We start from the raw sequence: 18,753 nt of genomic DNA on the forward strand, positions 1-18,753 counted from the left end.
ACATTGTTTAATGTAGTCAGACAGGACTTTAATGTTGGTGAGTTTAACATAGTTTAATGCAATCAGACAGGACTTTAATGTTGGTGAGTTTAACATTGTTTAATGCAGTCAGACAGGACTTTAATGTTGGTGAGTTTAACATTGTTTAATGTAGTCAGACAGGACTTTAATGTTGGTGAGTTTAACATTGTTTAATGTAATCAGACAGGACTTTAATGTTGGTGAGTTTAACATTGTTTAATGCAGTCAGACAGGACTTTAATGTTGGTGAGTTTAACATTGTTTAATGTAATCAGACAGGACTTTAATGTTGGTGAGTTTAACATTGTTTAATGCAGTCAGAAAGGACTTTAATGTTGGTGAGTTTAACATTGTTTAATGCAATCAGACAGGACTTTAATGTTGGTGAGTTTAACATTGTTTAATGCAGTCAGACAGGACTTTAATGTTGGTGAGTTTAACATTGTTTAATGTAATCAGACAGGACTTTAATGTTGGTGAGTTTAACATTGTTTAATGCAGTCAGACAGGACTTTAATGTTGGTGAGTTTAACATTGTTTAATGTAATCAGACAGGACTTTAATGTTGGTGAGTTTAACATTGTTTAATGTAATCAGACAGGACTTTAATGTTGGTGAGTTTAACATTGTTTAATGCAGTCAGAAAGGACTTTAATGTTGGTGAGTTTAACATTGTTTAATGTAATCAGACAGGACTTTAATGTTGGTGAGTTTAACATTGTTTAATGCAGTCAGACAGGACTTTAATGTTGGTGAGTTTAACATTGTTTAATGCAGTCAGAAAGGACTTTAATGTGTGGATGAAATGGGCTGTCGAGGCACAGAAAGTAGTTTTTTTTCCACTCAGTGGGCGTTCCCGCATAACTTCCAGGTACGATGATGTCATGTGCATACCCTCTATACAGTAGATTGCTGGACGTATTATTAGTCCATAGTGTATTATGTAGTGTATAGATTGCTGTAGTCTAATAGTCCATAGGTCAGAGCTATAGTGGATTACAGTATCTGCACTTAACTGCTGTATAGTTATTTATGAGTCCATGAACACACCTTCATTCATTGATAATCTGATCCACTCCCACCCTAAACCTAACCCACTCCCACTGTTATGATGATGCCTTTGAGCGCTGATGATGACTCAGGCATGGGCAGGGGGGGGGGGGGGGGGCATGGGGGATGGGGCCACTCCCTGGAGGGGGGGGGGGGGGGGCATGGGGGATGGGGCCACTCCCTGCCCTTTTGCCTCAAAGTGCCCCTTTGCTCTTTTTAGTGATTAGTATTTGTATTTCATAATGTATACAGCAGTGTTGTTTTCGTCGACTAAAACTAAGACGAAAAATGTTCGTCGACTACCTTTTTTTCACTGACAAAAACGAATGGAAACTAAATGAAAACTAAGCTACGACGACTAAAACTAAGACTAAATATACTGACAATTTCGTCGACAAATAAAAACTAAACTAAAATGTTAGGAAGGGACTAGTGAACGAGAGATCCAGTATAAGTCACTTTGCACTTTGGTTGCATGCTGAAAATAGCCGATCTACAAGCTCATCTGAGCTTGTAGATCGGCTATTTTCAGCAATTTTAAAAACACTCATTACGACGGCATCAAGGCCCGCCAAAATACATTTTAGTCGACTTAATCAACTGTAGATTTAGTCGACTAAAATCTAGACTAACACTAAGACATTCCAGGTGACTAAAATATGAAACTAAATGAAGTTTCAGTCCAAAGACTATACGACTAGACTAAAATAGAAATTTGCTGCCAAAAACAACCCTGGTATACAGTTTACCTGACGAAGACCACAGAGGTCGGAACGTTGTGTTTTTACCCCGCCGTACAGTAAACAGAGTTTTGAAAACGGTGTGCAGACTTATATTCTTTATTTTGCAGTGTAATAATAGTGCAATGTGTTGTGAGCTGGTATATAGATCAGCTATTTTCAAATGGCCGAGAAATGTATAATATAGCCCATATAGGATTTGAGTGGATAATGTATGTTTTGTACTAATTATCAAAATCTATACACAAACTAAAGTTTTCAAATAAATGTAGTGGATTAAACGTACAATACAATATTGTGAAACTGACTATATAAAGTCAGGGCGGCTGTGGCTCAGGAGGTAGAGCAGGTCGTCCAATGATCCATGGGCCGGCGGTTCGAATCCCGGCTCCTCCTCCTCCTGTCCACATGTGGAAGTGTCCTTGAGCAAAGACACTGAACCCTACATTGAAGTGTCCTTGGGCAAAGACACTGAACCCTACATTGAAGTGTCCTTGGGCAAGACACTGAACCCTACATTGAAGTGTCCTTGGGCAAGACACTGAACCCTACATTGAAGTGTCCTTGGGCAAAGACACTGAACCCTACATTGAAGTGTCCTTGGGCAAGACACTGAACCCTACATTGAAGTGTCCTTGGGCAAAGACACTGAACCCTACATTGAAGTGTCCTTGGGCAAAGACACTGAACCCTACATTGAAGTGTCCTTGGGCAAAGACACTGAACCCTACATTGCCTCCAATGAGTCGGTCGGTGTGAGCTCGCCACCGTCAGTGTGTGAATGTGGGAAGTGAGGACGCTGGCGTCGACTGTTCACCGCTTCACCTCCCAATGTATGAATGAATGAACCTTCACCTCCCAATGTATGAATGAATGAACCTTCACCTCCCAACGTATGAATGAATGAACCTTCACCTCCCAATGTATGAATGAATGAACCTTCACCTCCCAATGTATGAATGAATGAACCTTCACCTCCCAACGTATGAATGAATGAACCTTCACCTCCCAACGTATGAATGAATGAACCTTCACCTCCCAATGTATGAATGAATGAACCTTCACCTCCCAATGTATGAATGAATGAACCTTCACCTCCCAATGTATGAATGAATGGACCTTCACCTCCCAATGTATGAATGAATGAACCTTCACCTCCCAATGTATGAATGAATGAACCTTCACCCCCCCAATGTATGAATGAATGAACCTTCACCTCCCAATGTATGAATGAATGAACCTTCACCTCCCAATGTATGAATGAATGAACCTTCACCTCCCAATGTATGAATGAATGGACCTTCACCTCCCAATGTATGAATGAATGAACCTTCACCTCCCAATGTATGAATGAATGAACCTTCACCTCCCAATGTATGAATGAATGAACCTTCACCTCCCAATGTATGAATGAATGAACCTTCACCTCCCAACGTATGAATGAATGAACCGTTGTAAAGCGATTTGAGCACTTGGAAAAAGCGCTATAAAAATGCTATTCATTATTATTAATGTTTGGTGTTTCAGATCGTGGCCACAGGGATCTGCCACACTGACTCCTACACGCTGAGCGGGTCAGACTCCGAGGGGGTGTTCCCGGTGGTTCTGGGACACGAGGGAGCCGGCATCGTGGAGAGTGTGGGGGACGGAGTCACCGGCTTCAAAGCAGGTAAACCTCTAGACCAGGTGGTCCGTGGACCACTGGTGGTCCGTGGAGGTATTGCATGTGGTCCCTGACCATTCATTTAGTAATGTAGGATTTGTTGATTTGTTTTAAATGTTCTTTCCACTAGTTGAGAAACCGTGAAGTGAATGACCTGGTGACCTGTGATGAGTCCATCCATGTCGTCATTTACTGAATGACCTGGTGACCTATGATGAGTCCATCCATGTAGTCATTTACTGAATGACCTGGTGACCTATGATGAGTCCATCCATGTCGTCATTTACTGAATGACCTGGTGACCTATGATGAGTCCATCCATGTCGTCATTTACTGAATGACCTGGTGACCTATGATGAGTCCATCCATGTCGTCATTTACTGAATGACCTGGTGACCTATGATGAGTCCATCCATGTCGTCATTTACTGAATGACCTGGTGACCTATGATGAGTCCATCCATGTCGTCATTTACTGAATGACCTGGTGACCTATGATGAGTCCATCCATGTCGTCATTTACTGACAAGTTGGAGTTCAAGAAATTCAACAGAAAAAGGGAGTTAAGATTCTCAAGAAGGGGGAAATGCACCGGATTGTCTGGTTGAGTCATTATTATTATTAGGACATTTTACCAGTAGTAAAACGGTTGAGAAACAGTGGGATGTGTACACATGGGATGCATAGCAAGTGTTAACTTACAAAAGCACTAATCTTAGGCCATATCCCCACCCAACACAATAGTGGTCCCCAGGTTGATTCTAAGTCAGGGTGGTGGTCCCTCGTTCACAATCAGTTGAAAACCCCTGCTCTAGAGTGATGGAGTACTCAAAGTAACTTAGAAACTGGGTAACTAAGGGTCAAAGAATCACTCCAGAACCATGGCGGCATTGTAGATCTTTGACTGGAAAAGACTCGCTCACTGTATAGAAAAAGAAGTAAAACTCCTTAGACTGAGACTTAGAAAAATATATTTTATTTTATTTTATCATGCCATGTAGATCTGGCATTGTAGATCTGCTATTGTCCTCAGATGCAGACACTTGTAGATCTGCTATTGTCCTCAGATGCAGACACTTGTAGATCTGCTGTTGTCCTCAGATGCAGACACTTGTAGATCTGCTGTTGTCCTCAGATGCAGTGTGAAATGCTGGGTTTAACGGTGCTGTTTGTTGCTGTTCCTCTGATTCCTCCAGGGGACACGGTCATCCCTCTCTACATCCCACAGTGCCGAGACTGCAAGTTCTGCAAGAGCCCCAAAACCAACCTGTGTCAGAAGATCAGGTAGAAAGGGAGCTTTAAACTGAGTTGGAGTGCTGTGATTTTCCACCTAGATCTGCATATATGGAGCTTCAAAACTGGAGCTGACTTGTTCTGACATTCCATATGTTGATCCTTATCCCCATCCGTCCTTCCTCTTCGATGTCTCCCTGTTGACTGATACCTGTCCATTTAAACTCTAGACGGGCCTGTTGGCTGATACCTGTCCATTTAAACTCTAGACGGGCCTGTTGACTGATACCTGTCCATTTAAACTCTAGACGGGCCTGTTGACTGACACCTGTCCATTTAAACTCTAGACGGGCCTGTTGACTGATACCTGTCCATTTAAACTCTAGACGGGCCTGTTGACTGACACCTGTCCATTTAAACTCTAGACGGGCCTGTTGACTGATACCTGTCCATTTAAACTCTAGACGGGCCTGTTGACTGATACCTGTCCATTTAAACTCTAGACGGGCCTGTTGACTGATACCTGTCCATTTAAACTCTAGACGGGCCTGTTGGCTGATACCTGTCCATTTAAACTCTAGACGGGCCTGTTGACTGATACCTGTCCATTTAAACTCTAGACGGGCCTGTTGACTGATACCTGTCCATTTAAACTCTAGACGGGCCTGTTGACTGATACCTGTCCATTTAAACCCTAGACGGGCCTGTTGACTGATACCTGTCCATTTAAACTCTAGACGGGCCTGTTGACTGATACCTGTCCATTTAAACTCTAGACGGGCCTGTTGACTGATACCTGTCCATTTAAACTCTAGACGGGCCTGTTGACTGATACCTGTCCATTTAAACTCTAGACGGGCCTGTTGACTGATACCTGTCCATTTAAACTCTAGACGGGCCTGTTGACTGATACCTGTCCATTTAAACTCTAGACGGGCCTGTTGACTGATACCTGTCCATTTAAACTCTAGACGGGCCTGTTGACTGATACCTGTCCATTTAAACTCTAGACGGGCCTGTTGACTGATACCTGTCCATTTAAACTCTAGACGGGCCTGTTGACTGATACCTGTCCATTTAAACTCTAGACGGGCCTGTTGACTGATACCTGTCCATTTAAACTCTAGACGGGCCTGTTGACTGATACCTGTCCATTTAAACTCTAGACGGGCCTGCCCCGGCACCCGGCGAAAACTAGAGTTTTCAAAAGGCCTGAAAATTAAGGCCCGGCCCTACCTGGGCCCTCATAAAACCCTGTATACACTCAAGACACTGCCCCCCCCCCCGCTGCCACCCTTAGATCTCCATATATGGAGCTGACCTGTTCTGACATTCCATATGTTGATCTGACCTCATCAAACCACATACACTCAAGATCATCATCTTGCCATTACAGAATCCATTCCATATGTTGATCTGACCCCCCCCCCCCCCCCATTCCAAAGCGCCAGCACTCGCCCAGCAGTCTGCCGTCACCCAGGTGGATGCGTGCACCCCCCCCCCCCCCCCAGGGTGACCCAGGGCAGAGGGTGATGTTCATTGGTTCATTACAGGGTGACCCAGGGCAGAGGGTGATGTTCATTGGTTCATTGCAGGGTGACCCAGAGGGTGATGTTCATTGGTTCATTGCAGGGTGACCCAGAGGGTGATGTTCATTGGTTCATTGCAGGGTGACCCAGGGCAGAGGGTGATGTTCATTGGTTCATTACAGGGTGACCCAGGGCAGAGGGTGATGCTCATTGGTTCATTACAGGGTGACCCAGAGGGTGATGTTCATTGGTTCATTGCAGGGTGACCCAGGGCAGAGGGTGATGTTCATTGGTTCATTGCAGGGTGACCCAGGGCAGAGGGTGATGTTCATTGGTTCATTGCAGGGTGACCCAGGGCAGAGGGTGATGCTCATTGGTTCATTGCAGGGTGACCCAGGGCAGAGGGTGATGCTCATTGGTTCATTGCAGGGTGACCCAGGGCAGAGGGTGATGTTCATTGGTTCATTGCAGGGTGACCCAGAGGGTGATGTTCATTGGTTCATTACAGGGTGACCCAGGGCAGAGGGTGATGTTCATTGGTTCATTGCAGGGTGACCCAGGGCAGAGGGTGATGCTCATTGGTTCATTGCAGGGTGACCCAGGGCAGAGGGTGATGTTCATTGGTTCATTGCAGGGTGACCCAGGGCAGAGGGTGATGTTCATTGGTTCATTGCAGGGTGACCCAGGGCAGAGGGTGATGCTCATTGGTTCATTGCAGGGTGACCCAGAGGGTGATGTTCATTGGTTCATTGCAGGGTGACCCAGAGGGTGATGTTCATTGGTTCATTAACAGGGTGACCCAGGGCAGAGGGTGATGCTCATTGGTTCATTACAGGGTGACCCAGGGCAGAGGGTGATGTTCATTGGTTCATTGCAGGGTGACCCAGGGCAGAGGGTGATGCTCATTGGTTCATTGCAGGGTGACCCAGAGGGTGATGTTCATTGGTTCATTAACAGGGTGACCCAGGGCAGAGGGTGATGCTCATTGGTTCATTGCAGGGTGACCCAGGGCAGAGGGTGATGCTCATTGGTTCATTGCAGGGTGACCCAGAGGGTGATGTTCATTGGTTCATTGCAGGGTGACCCAGAGGGTGATGTTCATTGGTTCATTGCAGGGTGACCCAGAGGGTGATGTTCATTGGTTCATTGCAGGGTGACCCAGAGGGTGATGTTCATTGGTTCATTGCAGGGTGACCCAGGGCAGAGGGTGATGTTCATTGGTTCATTGCAGGGTGACCCAGGGCAGAGGGTGATGTTCATTGGTTCATTGCAGGGTGACCCAGGGCAGAGGGTGATGCTCATTGGTTTATATTACAGGGTGACCCAGGGCAGAGGGTGATGTTCATTGGTTTATATTACAGGGTGACCCAGGGCAGAGGGTGATGTTCATTGGTTCATTGCAGGGTGACCCAGGGCAGAGGGTGATGCTCATTGGTTTATATTACAGGGTGACCCAGGGCAGAGGGTGATGCTCATTGGTTCATTGCAGGGTGACCCAGGGCAGAGGGTGATGCTCATTGGTCCATTACAGGGTGACCCAGGGCAGAGGGTGATGCTCATTGGTTCATTACAGGGTGACCCAGGGCAGAGGGTGATGTTCATTGGTTCATTGCAGGGTGACCCAGGGCAGAGGGTGATGCTCATTGGTTCATTGCAGGGTGACCCAGGGCAGAGGGTGATGTTCATTGGTTCATTGCAGGGTGACCCAGGGCAGAGGGTGATGTTCATTGGTTCATTACAGGGTGACCCAGGGCAGAGGGTGATGTTCATTGGTTCATTGCAGGGTGACCCAGGGCAGAGGGTGATGTTCATTGGTTCATTGCAGGGTGACCCAGGGCAGAGGGTGATGTTCATTGGTTCATTGCAGGGTGACCCAGGGCAGAGGGTGATGTTCATTGGTTCATAACAGGGTGACCCAGGGCAGAGGGTGATGTTCATTGGTTCATTGCAGGGTGACCCAGAGGGTGATGTTCATTGGTTCATTGCAGGGTGACCCAGGGCAGAGGGTGATGCTCATTGGTTCATTACAGGGTGACCCAGGGCAGAGGGTGATGTTCATTGGTTCATTGCAGGGTGACCCAGGGCAGAGGGTGATGTTCATTGGTTCATTGCAGGGTGACCCAGAGGGTGATGTTCATTGGTTCATTACAGGGTGACCCAGGGCAGAGGGTGATGTTCATTGGTTCATTGCAGGGTGACCCAGGGCAGAGGGTGATGTTCATTGGTTCATTGCAGGGTGACCCAGGGCAGAGGGTGATGTTCATTGGTTCATTGCAGGGTGACCCAGGGCAGAGGGTGATGTTCATTGGTTCATTACAGGGTGACCCAGGGCAGAGGGTGATGTTCATTGGTTCATTGCAGGGTGACCCAGGGCAGAGGGTGATGTTCATTGGTTCATTGCAGGGTGACCCAGGGCAGAGGGTGATGTTCATTGGTTCATTGCAGGGTGACCCAGGGCAGAGGGTGATGCTCATTGGTTCATTACAGGGTGACCCAGGGCAGAGGGTGATGCTCATTGGTTCATTGCAGGGTGACCCAGGGCAGAGGGTGATGTTCATTGGTTCATTGCAGGGTGACCCAGGGCAGAGGGTGATGTTCATTGGTTCATTGCAGGGTGACCCAGGGCAGAGGGTGATGTTCATTGGTTCATTGCAGGGTGACCCAGGGCAGAGGGTGATGCTCATTGGTTCATTGCAGGGTGACCCAGGGCAGAGGGTGATGTTCATTGGTCCATTGCAGGGTGACCCAGGGCAGAGGGTGATGTTCATTGGTTCATTGCAGGGTGACCCAGGGCAGAGGGTGATGTTCATTGGTTCATTGCAGGGTGACCCAGGGCAGAGGGTGATGTTCATTGGTTCATTGCAGGGTGACCCAGGGCAGAGGGTGATGCTCATTGGTCCATTACAGGGTGACCCAGGGCAGAGGGTGATGCTCATTGGTTCATTGCAGGGTGACCCAGGGCAGAGGGTGATGTTCATTGGTTCATTGCAGGGTGACCCAGGGCAGAGGGTGATGTTCATTGGTTCATTGCAGGGTGACCCAGGGCAGAGGGTGATGTTCATTGGTTCATTGCAGGGTGACCCAGGGCAGAGGGTGATGCTCATTGGTTCATTGCAGGGTGACCCAGGGCAGAGGGTGATGTTCATTGGTCCATTGCAGGGTGACCCAGGGCAGAGGGTGATGTTCATTGGTTCATTGCAGGGTGACCCAGGGCAGAGGGTGATGTTCATTGGTTCATTGCAGGGTGACCCAGGGCAGAGGGTGATGTTCATTGGTTCATTGCAGGGTGACCCAGGGCAGAGGGTGATGCTCATTGGTCCATTGGCAGAGGGTGATGTTCATTGGTCCATTACAGGGTGACCCAGGGCAGAGGGTGATGTTCATTGGTTCATTGCAGGGTGACCCAGGGCAGAGGGTGATGTTCATTGGTTCATTGCAGGGTGACCCAGGGCAGGGGGTGATGTTCATTGGTTCATTGCAGGGTGACCCAGGGCAGAGGGCTGATGCCTGACGGGACGTCCCGGTTCTCCTGTAAGGGCCAGAGCCTGTTCCACTTCATGGGCTGCTCCACCTTCTCCGAGTACACCGTGGTGGCCGACATCTCCCTGGCCAAGGTCAACGCCAAGGCGCCGCTGGACAAGGTCTGCCTGCTGGGCTGTGGCATCTCCACGGGCTACGGGGCGGCGCTCAACACCGCCAAGGTCAGTCCACCACTGACCACCCTAATGCACCCCCTAATGCCCCCCTAAATGCACCCCCTAATGCCCCCCTAATGCACCCCCTAATGCACCGCCTAATGCACCCCCTAATGCACCCCCTAATGCACCCCCTAATGCACCGCCTAATGCACCCCCTAATGCACCCCCTAATGCACCCCCTAATGCACCCCCTAATGCACCCCCTAATGCACCGCCTAATGCACCCCCTAATGCACCCCCTAATGCAGCCCCTAATGCACCCCCTAATGCAGCCCCTAATGCACCCCCTAATGCCCCCCTAATGCACCCCCTAATGCACCCCCTAATGCAGCCCCTAATGCACCCCCTAATGCAGCCCCTAATGCACCCCCTAATGCCCCCCTAATGCACCCCCTAATGCAGCCCCTAATGCACCCCCTAATGCAGCCCCTAATGCACCCCCTAATGCCCCCCTAATGCACCCCCTAATGCACCCCCTAATGCCCCCCTAATGCACCCCCTAATGCACCGCCTAATGCACCCCTTATAGCTGTGGCATCTCCACGGGCTACGGGGCAGCGCTCAACACCGCCAAGGTCAGTCCACCACTGACCACCCTAATGCACCCCCTAATGCACCCCTAATGCCCCCCTAATGCACCCCCTAATGCACCCCCTATAGCTGTGGCATCTCCACAGGCTACGGGGCATTAATGGGTGAATGTAATGCACCATCTATGCCTTGGATAAAGGCGCTATATAAATGCACCATTTACCATTTACCAAAAAGCATATATTGAACTCAGACAGTTGGTTTGTCTTACATGGGGCGACTGTGGCTCAGGAGGTAGAGCAGGTCGTCCAATGATCCATGGGTCGGCGGTTCGAATCCCGGCTCCTCCTGTCTACATGTGGAAGTGTCCTTGGGCAAGACACTGAACCCCTGATTGCTCCTGATGTGCTGGTTGGTACCTTACATGGTTTCCGCTGCCATCGGTGTGTGAATGTGTGTGTGAATGGGTGAATGTAATTCACAGTCTCTGTAAAGCGCCTTGGATAAAGGCGCTGTATAAATGCACCATTTACCATGTACCCGTGTTCCTGTGTGTGGTCAGGTGGAGGCGGGCTCCAGCTGTGCGGTCTTCGGCCTGGGCGCTCTGGGCCTGGCGGCCATCATGGGCTGTGCGGCGGCCGGGGCGCGCCGCATCATCGGCGTGGACATCAACCCGGACAAGTTCGCCGTGGCCCGGGAGTTCGGCGCCACGGAGCTGCTCAACCCCCAGGACCACAGCAGGCCCGTGCAGGAGGTTCTGGTAGAGATGACCGACGGCGGGGTGGACTACTCCTTCGAGTGCGTCGGGAACGTCGGCATCATGGTCAGAATTTACAATTTACAATGTAGGCATTTAGCAGACGCTCTTAATCCAGAGCGACTTACATTAAGCAAGAACAAAAAGGCATGGGAATACATCACATAAAAAGCATTTATCAAGAAACATCCGTAAGCTAAGAACGTAACAGTGGGATATCTACAGGGACTACAGATGAAATTTAGCTTTGGCTAACTCTGGCCCATTTACATTGATGTGAAAACTGACATGTTGATTAATGAGCTTTATTGTCCCTGTCAAATAAATAAATATATAATGAAACTATACATATATACTATACTATGCTATACATTTGTACTATGACGTGCTATGACTACATACAATGCAATTATAGTGCTGTCTACATAACATGCTATGGGCTGTATTTTGCGTGTCTTAAGTACCAGGTCTTATTCCCTAACTTGAGTAAACTAAAGACCTGGAGGTGTGGTCAATGCCATTTGGCTATTCTGAGTGGCCAAAGAGCATTGACCACGCCTCCAGGTCTTTAGTTAGTTAGGGAATAAGACCTGGTACTTAAGACACGCAAAATACAGCCCTGTAAGTCTGGTCTGGTTAGAATAATGTGTTCTGTAGTACCCATAAGACGACTAAATGTTCGTCGACTACCTTTTTTCACTGACGAAAACTAAATGGAAACTAAGCTATGATGACTAAAACTAAGACTAATGTGCTGTTGATTTTGTCAACAAATAAAAACTAGACTAAAATGTTAGGAAGGGACTCTAGTGGACAAGAGATCCATGTAGAAGTCATTTTACACCTGGTTGCATGCTGAAAATAGCAGATCTACAAGCTTGTAGATCGGCTATTTTCAGCAAGTGTAAAATCAGCCATTACGACGGCATCAAGGCCCGCCAAAATACATTTTCGTCGACTAAATCAACTGTCGATTTAGTCGACTAAAATCGCATGACATTTAGTCGACTAAAACTAGACTAAAACTAGATCATTCCAGGTGACTAAAATCAGTGATGATCATTAATGTGTTTCTCCTCTAGAGGGCAGCGTTGGAGGCGTGTCTTAAGGGCTGGGGGTCATTAATGTGTTTCTCCACCTATCAGAGGGCAGCGTTGGAGGCATGTCATAAGGGCTGGGGGATCATTAATGTGTTTCTCCACCTATCAGAGGGCAGCGTTGGAGGCCTGTCATAAGGGCTGGGGGGGGGGTCATTAATGTGTTTCTCCACCTATCAGAGGGCAGCGTTGGAGGGGGGGTCATTAATGTGTTTCTCCTCCTATCAGAGGGCAGCGTTGGAGGGGGGGTCATTAATGTGTTTCTCCTCCTATCAGAGGGCAGCGTTGGAGGGGGGGTCATTAATGTGTTTCTCCTCCTATCAGAGGGCAGCGTTGGAGGGGGGGTCATTAATGTGTTTCTCCACCTATCAGAGGGCAGCGTTGGAGGGGGGGGTCATTAATGTGTTTCTCCACCTATCAGAGGGCAGCGTTGGAGGGGGGGGGGGTCATTAATGTGTTTCTCCACCTATCAGAGGGCAGCGTTGGAGGGGGGGGTCATTAATGTGTTTCTCCACCTATCAGAGGGCAGCGTTGGAGCGGGGGTCATTAATGTGTTTCTCCACCTATCAGAGGGCAGCATTGGAGGCCTGTCATAAGGGCTGGGGGGTCATTAATGTGTTTCTCCACCTATCAGAGGGCAGCGTTGGAGGGGGGGTCATTAATGTGTTTCTCCTCCTATCAGAGGGCAGCGTTGGAGGGGGGGTCATTAATGTGTTTCTCCACCTATCAGAGGGCAGCGTTGGAGGGGGGGTCATTAATGTGTTTCTCCTCCAATCAGAGGGCAGCGTTGGATGGGGGGGTCATTAATGTGTTTCTCCACCTATCAGAGGGCGGCGTTGGAGGCCTGTCATAAGGGCTGGGGGGTCATTAATGTGTTTCTCCACCTATCAGAGGGCAGCGTTGGATGGGGGGGTCATTAATGTGTTTCTCCACCTATCAGAGGGCAGCGTTGGATGGGGGGGTCATTAATGTGTCTCTCCTCCTATCAGAGGGCGGCGTTGGAGGCCTGTCATAAGGGCTGGGGGGTCAGCGTGATCATCGGCGTAGCGGCGGCCGGTCAGGAGATCTCCACGCGGCCCTTCCAGCTGGTCACCGGGCGCACCTGGAAAGGAACCGCCTTTGGAGGTGATTTACCGTGAAAAGAGGAGTTATTATGGGGCACTGTATTTATTACTGTATTTTTGCCGGTAAACCTTCAAGTTTAGCAGCATGTTGACCCATTTAGGCCTGATACGATAAAAAAAACAAAAAACGCAGATCTACAAGCTCGTAGCGCTCCACTCTGTGGCTGGTCAACCCCAATGTTTGAGAACCATGCACTAACCTAGAGAGAGAGACAGAGAGAGAGACAGAGAGAGAGACAGAGAGAGAGACAGAGAGAGAGAGAGAGAGACAGACCAAATACAGAAAAGATACAAAGATTATATCCTCCACGTACCCCTCTGAGAATGTCCTGTGGGTGGTCCCCACTTCAGGATAAGATCATGAGTCGTTAATCCATCCCGGGCGGGAACCCCTTTACTTTAGCTATTGAAAAATAGCTACAAGCTTGTAGATCTGCTATTGTTTTTTTCTTTAATTAATCATGAAAATGTGGCACAAATCTTTGTCTGCGAACATTTTTAACTAAAATCTAGTGGGGGGGGGGGGGGGGGGGGTCTTTATTTGGGGGTCCTTGACATAAAATAGTTTGAGAACGACTGACATGGAAACATGATTTCAGAAATGTGTTAAAAGGCCATTGTAGAATGATCCTCCGGTCTAAATGTGTTAAAAGGCCATTGTAGAATGATCCTCCGGTCTAAATGTGTTAAAAGGCCATTGTAGAATGATCCTCCGGTCTAAATGTGTTAAAAGGCCATTGTAGAATGATCCTCCGGTCTAAATGTGTTAAAAGGCCATTGTAGAATGATCCTCCGGTCTAAATGTGTTAAAAGGCCATTGTAGAATGATCCTCCGGTCTAAATGTGTTAAAAGGCCATTGTAGAATGATCCTCCGGTCTAAATGTGTTAAAGCAGTCGTCTCTCCCTCGTCTCCGCTCCAGAGACAAAGCGCCTGTCTGTGTGCCCATGTGACGCATGTGGAGATGCTGTAAACGTGACCTTATTGTGTTTATATACGTCACCATATCGTGTTTTATACGTGACCATATTGTGTTTGTTAACTTACCGCCGATAAGAAAGCCTCTCATCCTCATCCGTCTGTCTGCCTTCAGCGCGTCGTCGTCTTTCGCTGACGTCCGTAAGGGAGGTGCATTCCGCCGCGCACATGCATTCACATCTCGTGCGTGTATGCGTGCGTGCGTGCGTGTATGCGTGCGTGCGTGCGTGTATGCGTGCGTGCGTGCGTGCATCGAAGAACACTGACGTTGAAGAAGGACTGACACAGAAACATAGCTTTTTCAGAAAACTGTCATTTTCAAACAGACATTTTTCATCTGATCTCAGGTCAAAATGGGTTAAATAAGTGCACCATTGCGTGCGTGCATGCATGTGTGCGTGCGGGTGTGCATGTGGGCGTGCATGTGTGCGTGCATGTGGGCGTGATGTGTGCGTGCATGTGGGCGTGTGTGTGGGCGTGTGTGTGGGCGTGCGTGTGGGCGTGCGTGTGCGTCTTCATTTCCACCTCCGCTCTCTCCAGTGACACATTTACAGCCAAACGTGGGTGTTTGGTTTGGGCTGATAGAATGAACAACATTCCCCACACGGCTACCTCCAGGAAACACACACACACACACACACACACACACACACACACACACACACACACACACACACAGTCACACACACACATGCACACACACACACACACACACACACACACACACACACACACACACACACACACACACACACACAGTCACACACACACATGCACACACACACACACACACACACACACACACACACACACACACACACACACACACAGTCACACACACACATGCACGTCCACCTCCAGGAAACACGACTGTAAGTTATGGTCCAACTCATCCTCCCGCTCAACGACACAAATCATCCCCATCAGTTCACACCGTGTTCTGTTCTGGGAGGGACCGGATGATGGAGGGTCTAAAGGTGGTGGTCTGAACTAGCGGTAGGATGATGGAGGGTCTAAAGGTGGTGGTCTGAACTAGCGGTAGGATGATGGAGGGTCTAAAGGTGGTGGTCTGAACTAGCGGTAGGATGATGGAGGGTCTAAAGGTGGTGGTCTGAACTAGCGGTAGGATGATGGAGGGTCTAAAGGTGGTGGTCTGAACTAGCGGTAGGATGATGGAGGGTCTAAAGGTGGTGGTCTGAACTAGCGGTAGGATGATGGAGGGTCTAAAGGTGGTGGTCTGAACTAGCGGTAGGATGATGGAGGGTCTAAAGGTGGTGGTCTGAACTAGCGGTAGGATGATGGAGGGTCTAAAGGTGAGCGTCTAAACTAGCGGTAGGATGTAGGGACATGTTAGAGAGGGTTAGACATCCCCTAAGAGGGCACTTTGACAAAATAAAATAGTGAAAATAGCAGATCTACAAGCTCTCGTAGATCTGCTATTTTCGCACTCTTTAGAGTAGGAGAGTAGTAGTGAGAGAGTAGTGGGAGTAGCTAGCGGTGTGTAACGACATTGACGATGACGAACCACGCAACCACCTGTTGTCGCGTCCAAACTCCCTTAGCGAGCGGCCCATGACGTTAGCCGCTGTGGCTATATCCGATATGAGGCTCGACAAGACAAACGCTTATTGATATTCGGGGTTCTCGATAAATGCCGGACCGGATTTGTAATGGATTTCTAGACAAATTTTACAGTGGCCTTGTTGGTTAGAGTGTCGGCCCTGAAACTGGGAGGTTGGGGTTCGATCCCCGGCCGGGTCATACCAAAGAATGTCAAAATGGGACCCAGTGCCTCCCTGCTTGACACTCAGCATCAAAGGGTTGAATTGGGGGGGTACAATCTACTAATCAAATGATTCCCGAGCGCGGCACGGCTGCGGCTCACTGCTCCAAGAGATGGGTCAAATGTGGAGAACAAATGTCACTGCGGTAACGTGTGTGACAAATCGTATGACTTTGTCTATAGGAGTCGTTGCACCACTCAAAAACCCTATGTTTCTATGTCAGCGGTGCTCAAACTATTTCATGTCAAGGACCCCAACATTTTGTGTAATTGACCACCGACGCCCATCTGAAAATATGTTGTTCCTGGGACTCAGTGTGTTGTGTTTTAGCGCCCCCTGCGGTTGGGATGACTGTGTGTTGTGTTTTTTTAAAGGCTACAAGAGCGTGGACAGCGTCCCCTGTGGTTGGGATGACTCTGTGTGTTGTGTTTTAGCGCCCCCTAGCTGCGGTTGGGATGACTCGGTGTGTTGTGTTCTTTTAAAGGCTATAAGAGCGTGGACAGCGTCCCCAAGCTGGTGGAGGACTACATGCAGAAGAAACTCAAGGTGGACGAGTTCGTCACTCACACGCTGGCCTTCGAGAAGATCTCTGAGGGATTCGACCTCATGCACGCTGGGAAATGGTACCGTCCGCTCTGTCTGTCTGTCTGTCTGTCTGTCTGTCTGATTTTGTTCTGAGGCAATAGACACATTCAGAAACGGGTCTCATGGTCGTAGCGATTGTATTTCCTGTAGGCGGAGCCGACATATCTGCGGGGTAAACCCGCACCTCTTCTACTACAGTGAACGGTAGAGTGACTGATGTTAGTCTGCTTCAAACGTTACTCTTTTACCTCTGCTTTTTACTGACACCAACTTTACAAAGATGCCATAAACTACACAGGTAGTTGCACGGGTTCGTCCTGATGTTCTGGAGCATCTTTGTAAAGTTAGTAGTTAGTAAAAAAGCAGGTAAAAGAGTAACGTTTGAGGCAGAGTAACATCAGTCACTCTGCCGTTCACTGTAGTAGAAGAGGTGCAGGTTTACACCGGAGATATGTCGTCTCCGCCTACAGGAAATACGTTCGCTCTTGAGACCCGTTTCTGAATTTGTCAAATTATTGATTAAATTTTTCACACTTTTATAGTTAAATAAACAGGACTTTACACCATAGATTATTACCCCATAGGGGTCTGTGGTTTTCAATTGATTATGAACCAGGGACCACCACCCTGACTAAGAATCAACCTGGGGACCACCACCCTGCCTAAGAATCAACCTAGGGACCACCACCCTGACTAAGAATCAACCTGGGGACCACCGTTGGGTGGGGGGGTATATGGGCGTGGTGTGGGGGGGGGAAGCTTGAAATTAAATATCGACTGTTAAGGGCTTAATTTAATTTAATTTGATCTTTTATTTTTTGTGTGGCTTTTCGCCTTCATTTTATATTTTTTATGGAGGGATAGAAAGTAGGCTGACAGGAAATGGGGAGAGAGATGGGGGGAAGTGACATGCAGTAAAGGCCGTCGGGATCGGGAGTCGAACTCCACACCAATGTTGTTTTTGGCAGCAAATTTCTATTTTAGTTTAGTCATAGTCTTTGGACTGAAACTTCATTTAGTTTTAGTCACATTTTAGTCACCTGGAATGTCTTAGTGTTTTAGTCGACTAAATGTCATGCGATTTTAGTCGACTAAATCGACAGTTGATTTAGTCGACTAAAATGTATTTTGGCGGGCCTTGATGCCGTCGTAATGAGTGTTTTTACACTTGCTGAAAATAGCCGATCTACAAGCTCACAACATGTCGCGCTGTGACGCGTTGTGAGCTTGTAGATCGGCTATTTTCAGCATGCAACCAAAGTGTAAAATTACTTATACTGGATCTCTTGTCCACTATCCCTTCCTAACATTTTAGTCTAGTTTTTATTTGTCGACGAAATTGTCAGTATATTTAGTCTTAGTTTTAGTCGTCGTAGCTTAGTTTTCATTTAGTTTCCATTCGTTTTTGTCAGTGAAAAAAGGTAGTCGACGAACATTTTTCGTCTTAGTTTTAGTCGACGAAAACGCCACGGCCCAGGCCTTAATTAGATCATTTGAGGTGACTTAAATCAAGCCCTTAACCGTCATTATTTAACTGACATGCTAGCGGTCCTGAGCATGCTATCTATTCCCATCCCATGGTCGCCCTTATTCTGTTCTCTTAACCTTCCATAAACTCATACAGACACGTGATTGCATGATTATAATATGGGCACATTTCCTAATAACGGTGACTCAATCAGTCAATCGGCGGTTATAGGCCTGCACTTTACTTTGAAATTCTAATTCCCCTTTCTGTAGAAGTCATTGATATCAGACTTCCCCATGCTGACAACACTCATGTGTCAGCATACATCAGGTCATTAACCCATTCTGACCTGACCTACATCCTGACAGTTTTCTGAAAAAACTATGTTTCTATGTCAGTCGTTTCTATTTTAAAAAATAGCAGATCTACAAGCTCATAGCGCAGCACCGAGTGCCGCGCTTCTACGAGCTTGTCGATCTGCCATTTTTGAAAAATCA

General features: G+C 47.9%; 1 protein-coding gene across 1 annotated transcript in view; it reads left to right on the top strand.

The window, feature by feature from the left end:
* The window catches only part of LOC310878253 (alcohol dehydrogenase class-3 chain L), a 31,073-nt gene that overhangs the window by 10,543 nt on the left and 1,777 nt on the right, over window positions 1–18,753 (top strand). The window contains exons 3-8 of the mRNA XM_083792476.1: window positions 3,339–3,480; window positions 4,670–4,757; window positions 9,717–9,936; window positions 11,027–11,287; window positions 13,308–13,443; window positions 16,688–16,826. Of these exons, the coding sequence (XP_083648602.1) occupies window positions 3,339–3,480; window positions 4,670–4,757; window positions 9,717–9,936; window positions 11,027–11,287; window positions 13,308–13,443; window positions 16,688–16,826 (986 nt within the window). The remainder of the gene's footprint in view (window positions 1–3,338; window positions 3,481–4,669; window positions 4,758–9,716; window positions 9,937–11,026; window positions 11,288–13,307; window positions 13,444–16,687; window positions 16,827–18,753) is intronic.

This window comes from Protomyctophum parallelum, assembly GCF_964188405.1.
Source record: "Protomyctophum parallelum genome assembly, chromosome: 20".
NCBI classification, from domain to species: domain Eukaryota; kingdom Metazoa; phylum Chordata; class Actinopteri; order Myctophiformes; family Myctophidae; genus Protomyctophum; species Protomyctophum parallelum.